General features: G+C 37.6%; 1 protein-coding gene across 1 annotated transcript; it reads left to right on the top strand.

The window, feature by feature from the left end:
- The first annotated feature begins 460 nt into the window (after positions 1–460).
- On the top strand, positions 461–841 carry LOC137621877 (uncharacterized). The gene has a single exon (XM_068352386.1). The coding sequence runs from the start codon at positions 461–463 to the stop codon at positions 839–841; it is 381 nt and encodes a 126-aa protein (XP_068208487.1).
- The last annotated feature ends 5722 nt before the right edge of the window (positions 842–6563 follow it).

Genomic DNA, 6563 nt, shown 5'->3' with positions numbered 1-6563 from the left:
CCTCGACAAGTCCATGACACTTGACAAGTCAATGACACTCGACAAGTCCAAAGCCCTCGACAAATCAATGACACTCGACAAGTCCATGGCACTCGACAAGTCCATGGCACTCGACAAGTCCATGGCACTCGACAAGTCCATGACACTCAACAAGAACATGACACTCGACAAGTCCATGACACTCGACAAGTCCATGGCACTCGACAAGTCCATGACACTCGACAAGTCCATGACACTGACAAGTCCATGACACTGACAAGTCCATGACACTTGACAAGTCCATGACACTCGACAAGTCCATGGCACTCGACAAGTCCATGACACTCGACAAGTCCATGACACTCGACAAGTCCATGGCACTCGAGAAGTCCATGGCACTCGACAAGTCCATGGCACTCGACAAGTCCATGGCACTCGACAAGTCCATGGCACTCGACATGTCAATGACACTGACAAGTCCATGGCACTCGAGAAGTCCATGGCACTCGACAAGTCCATGGCACTCGACAAGTCCATGGCACTCGACAAGTCAATGACACTCGACAAGTCCATGGCACTCGACAAGTCCATGGCGCTCGAAAAGTCCATGGCACTCGACAAGTGCCATGGACTTTTCGAGCGCCATGGACTTGTCGAGTGCCATGGACTTGTCGAGTGCCATGGACTTGTCGAGTGCCATGGACTCGACAAGTCCATGGCACTCGACAAGTCCATGGCACTCGACAAGTCCATGGCACTCGACAAGTCCATGGCACTCGACAAGTCCATGGCACTCGACAAGTCCATGGCACTCGACATGTCAATGACACTGACAAGTCCATGGCACTCGACATGTCAATGACACTGACAAGTCCATGGCACTGCCATAAACTTGTTGGATAACCAGGGCCGCCACTGATCCGTTGCTTGTCCACATCTATGATGAAGGAGACCGTGACTTGAATGAAGAATAACGTACATGGCAATGTAAGTATTGGTGACAGATAGCTTTCTTATGCATGGAAGGTTTTGAATTGTCCTGTTTTTATCGTTCTATTTCCGTCTTTCAGGCATGACCTCTCCATTCATTTAAATGAGTTCAAACGTTGTTTCCGAGGTTTTATATATATATATATATATATATATATATATATATATATATATATATATATTTAAATACTTTGCTTATAGTTATTTCTTGATTATTTTAGTTATTAATATTTATTTATAATTAAGTCCTTTATTTTTTTCTGGTTATTTTTATTTAATACATTTTTGCCTATTATTTCTCGAGTTTTTTTATTTAGAATATTCTTTGAAACACCAGTGCTTTGTTCGGTTATGCATGTTATGAAATAATTTGATTCCCTATTTTTATATAACTATTTTTTTTAATTGCCATTTACACTTTTCTGCTGACCTGTTTGTTTTAACGGTTTTAAATTAAAATTCCTTTTATAATTTATTAAAACGTATGATATCGGCGTCAATGACCTTCGATGTCAGGATGCCAGAAAACCCAAAATCTCTCTCTCTCTCTTTCTCTCTCTCTCCTCTCTCTCTTTCTCTCTCTCTCTCTCTCTCTCTCTCTCTCTCTCTCTCTTCTTTTTATACTTAAGTTGGAGTTACGAAAACGTTTTCTTTAACGTTCTCTTCTCCCGCAAGTAAAAGAAAACGGAATTAGTTAATGCGTAAGAAGAGCCTAAACTCTTCTATCTTCAAATTAGTTAATTTGTGAGATGTTTTTAAATTGTTGTAAGATAGAATAAAGAGGGGTGTCATAAGGAATTTATTTTCGTTTAAATTTATAAGTCATTTACCGTGTATCAAATTTTTTTATACTAAGTTTCCTTTAATATTAGTATAAATGTTCAGATAAGGAAGGAGGAGTTAATCTTTTAGTAAATCCATTAGCGGTAATTTTAAATCAATATTTAAATTATACAAGGGACTGACAATGTCCTTGAGACTGGCCCTATATACATATGACCTGCGCTCAAATCCCCTCTCCTCCTAAGCTAGAACCAGGGAGGGCCAGGCAATGGCAGCTGATAAGATGGCGAGGTTGGGGACACAACACGAAGCCACCCAGCTTAAGCTAGTCTCGAACCCCAGTCCATCAGATCACTAGGCAGGGAAGTTTAAATTTGCTACAACAACCCGGTGAACGGTTTAAAGGTTTAAAGGCGCGCTCATGAATGGCAGGGGTAAGGGATAGTGACATTGTCCTATCAAGCAGGACAATGCCCTAGAGACTGACCATATATACATATGATCAGTGCCCAAGCCCCGGTTCCACCCAAGCTAGGACCAAAGAGGGCCAGGCAATGGCTGCTGATGACTATAGACCTATAGGTTATCACATAGGTTGTACAGTACTGGGGAAGCTATCATGTACATAGTAGGTTGGCATGGGCACCAGCCATCCGTTGAGATACTACCGCTAGAGAGTTATGAGGCCTTTTGACTGGCCAGACAGTACTACATTAGATCCTTCTCTCTGGTTACGTTTCATTTTCGCCTTGCCTACACATACACACTGAATAGTCTGGCCTATTTATTACATATTCTCCACTGTCCTCAAACACCTGACAACATTGAGATTAGCAAACATTTCTTCTTCATTCAAGGGGTTAACTACTGCACTGTAATTGTTCAGTGGCCACTTTCTTCCAGGTATGGGTAAAAGAAACTCTTTAGCTATGGTAAGCAGCTCTTCTAGGAGAACACTCCAAAATCAAACCATTGTTTTCTAGTCTTGGGTATTGCCATAGCCTCTGTACCATGGCCTTCCACTGTCTTGGGTTAAAGATCTCTTGCTTGAGGGTACACTCTGGCACACTATTCTATCTTTTTTCTCTTTCCCTGATTTTGTTAAAGCTTTTATAGTTTATATAAAGCCAATAATGTTGAAACGTGATGCCATCCCTAGGGCCAGGGGAATGGCGGTGTATATTAGGACCGAGTACCCTGCTTCTCATAAGTCCTGCTATCAATGTGGATGTCATGAGATTCAGGTAATAAAAGTTTGTGGCAGGCATAACAACTTTTATTTGTGTTCGATCTACCGGAATCCAGACATGGATGATTCTATCTTCGATTGTCTTCTTACCATTATGGCTAAGATACAAGATGATAGAAAGGCTTCTTTTGTCTTTGTTGGTGATTTTAATGCTCACCATAGGGAGTGGTTAAGTTCTATCTCTCCTACCGATCGCCATGGCTTAAGAGCTTTAGACTTTGCCTCTGAATCAGGCTGTGAGCAAATCATAAATGAAGCTACTCACAGGTCTGGTAATTGCTTGGACCTCGTATACACTGACTCCCCTGGCGTTATAACTAGTAAGGTTGGTTCTCCAGTCGGGACATCTGATCATGCCTTGATTTCATTATTAGTGAAGACTGAGCAGCCTGTCCCTGATATATCATATTCTAGTAAAATTTATATGAAATCCCAAGCAGACTGGAATGGGATTTTGCATGATCTTTTGTGCTTGAATTGGTCACAATTATATAATAGTGTAGATCCTGTTGTCCCTTTGAATGAGAATCTAGTCAACATAATCGATAGGCGTATCCCTTCTCGTGTGCTAAGGTACCGAGTGAAAGACAAACCGTGGTTCAATGATGATTGTAGACGTGCTTATTTGGAGAAGCAGGAAGCCTATCTCCTTTGGAAGGGGTAACAGATCAGATTTGACCTGGAACAACTACACTCAGCTTCGAGCTTTTGCTCAGAGAGTTTATGCCTCAACTGAAATGGAGTACAATTTAACCATAAAAGAAACCCTTTCTGGTACAATTCAGGAACATAAATGGTGGTCTACCCTTAAATCTGCACTCTTTGGTGTAGATGGAACAGTTCCTCCTTTACTTAAACCTGATGACTCAGTCACTCACTGTCCAAAGGAAAAGGCAACCCTTTTGGCTGATGTTTTTGACAGTAAACAGAGTAATGATAAACTTGAACTTCCTCATTCCTGTTTTCCTGAGGCTAAACTAACTAGTTTAGCTTTTCGATCTCGTGAGATTAAAGCTCTGTTGATGGACCTTGATGCTTATGGTGGTGTAGACCCAAAATGGTATTTTTCCTTTGTTTTTTATAAAGACAGCAGATTTCTTAGCTCCAAAGTTATCTGTTATTTTGCGCAAGTTAGCAAGAAGAGGGGCTTTTAGCACTTGTTGGAGAATTGGTAATGTTACTCCTCTATGTAAATGTGTTTGTGGTAGCTCAAGTCTCACTGATTACCGCCCAATTTTCATAACTCCCATATTATCTAAAGTTTTTGAACGTCTTCTGGCAAAACGTCTTGATAGGTTTGCTGAAGGTAATCATCTACTCCCTAGTTTGCAATTTGGTTTTCGTAAAGGCCTTGGAACATGTGATGCCCTTCTTACAATCTCCAATGCTGTACAGAAGTCCCCTTGATTGTGGTCAGGAAGTGCGCATGATTGGCCTTGATTTTAGTGCTGCCTTTGACCGTGTAAATCATGAGGCCCCTTGTTTTCAAACTGAAACAGTTGGGAGTGGGTGGGTCGTTTCTTAGCGTTATTATTAATTTTTTAAGTAATAGATCTCAAAGAGTTGTTGTTGACGGGCACCATAGTGAGTATAGGAATGTGATATCCGGTGTTCCACAGGGTAGTGTTCTTGGCCCATTACTTTTCATACTATATACACATGACATGTGGTTTGGCCTAGAAAACAAGCTTGTTGCATATGCAGATGATGCTACCCTCTTTGCATCAATTCCATCCCCTGAATGTAGATCTGGGGTTGGTGAATCCCTTAATAGAGATTTAGCTAAGATTAGTGTATGGTGCAAATTATGGGGTATGAAGTTGAATCCTAACAAAACTCAAAGTATGATTGTAAGTAGGTCAAGGACGGTGGCTCCTCAACATCCGGATCTCAGTATTGATAATGTTTCTTTAAATTTGTATGACTCTTTCAAAATTTTAGGTGTGATTCTCGACAGCAAATTTACTTTTGAGAAACATTTAAGGTCTGTGTCTTCTTCAATTGCACAAAAAATTGGACTATTGAGAAAGTCTTTTAAGATTTTTGGTGATCAATCTATCCTGAAGAAGTGTTTGAATTCCTTCATTCTACCTTGTTTTGAGTATTGTTCTCCTGTCTGGTGTTCAGCTGCTGATTCTCATCTTAATTTGTTGGACAGAAACTTACGGTCTATTAAATTTCTTATTCCTGATCTAGATATTAATCTCTGGCACCGTCGTTCAATTAGTTCATTATGCATGTTGCATAAGATTTTTCATAACTCTGACCATCCTTTACATTCAGATCTCCCTGGACAATTCTATCCTGTTCGTAATACTAGGCAAGCAGTTAATTCTAATAGCCAGGCCTTCTCCATCCTGAGGCTCAATACTATGCAGTACTCCAGAAGTTTTATTCCAGCTATTACCAAGTTGTGGAATGATCTTCCTAATTGGGTAGTTAAATCAGTAGAACTTCAATAGTTCAAAGTTGGAGCAAATGTTTTTTTGTTGACCAGGCTGACATGAGTCTTTTTATAGTTTTTATATGACATATTTGTTTTTGACGTTGTTAATAGTTATATATGACATATCTGTTTTTGACGTTGTTGCCTTTTTTTAGAATGATTTATTGTTAATTTGTTCTCTTCATTTATTTATTTCCATTCCTCACTGGGCTATTTTTCCCTATTGGGGCCCTTGGGCTTATAGCATCTTGCTTTTCCAACTAGGGTTGTAGCATGGATAGTAATAATAATAATAATAATAATAATAATAATAATAATAATAATAATAATGATAATATAGGAAATATTTGTTTTAATATTGTTACTGTTCCTAAAATATTTGATTTTTCTTTTCTCCTTTCCTCACTGGGCTACTTTCTCTGTTGAAACCCCTAGGCTTATAGCATCCTGCTGTTCCAACTAGGGTTGTAGCTTAGCAAGTAATAATAATAATAATAATAATAATAATAAATAATGATAAATAATAAATAATGATTAATAAATAATGAATAATAATAATCAATAATTATGATTAATAATGATTAATAATAATAATAATTAATAATAATAATAATAATAATAATAATAATATTAATAATAATACATCTTCGGTGATTTTACTTGATAATTACATAATGTAATGGCTTACTCATTATCAAACGAATTACCCATTTTATGAAATGTATTTAAACATTGAGTTCACCTTTTCATTTAAGCTTTGTGCTTACTTTTGAGCAATATATTTTCTTAGGAGACAATTCATATATTGATATTTTGGTCAGTCATTGACCAAAGGCTTTGATAAAACTGCATTGAAATCAGTACCTTAAATTCTCAAAACCGCCAATTATTATTATTATTATTATTATTATTATTATTATTATTATTATTATTATTATTTTATTATTATTTATTTATTGTTATTTATTTATTATTGTTATTTATTATTATTATTATTTATTATTATTATTGTTATTATTATTAATGTTATTATTATTGTTGTTGTTGTTGTTGTTGTTGGTGGGAGGTAGGTAGGCTACAACCCTATTTGAAAATGCAGGACACTATAAGCTCAAG

Source organism: Palaemon carinicauda, chromosome 2, assembly GCF_036898095.1.
Source record: "Palaemon carinicauda isolate YSFRI2023 chromosome 2, ASM3689809v2, whole genome shotgun sequence".
NCBI classification, from domain to species: domain Eukaryota; kingdom Metazoa; phylum Arthropoda; class Malacostraca; order Decapoda; family Palaemonidae; genus Palaemon; species Palaemon carinicauda.
The sequence above is the reverse complement of the archived record's forward strand: the minus strand, read 5'-3'. Positions and strand labels throughout refer to the sequence as shown.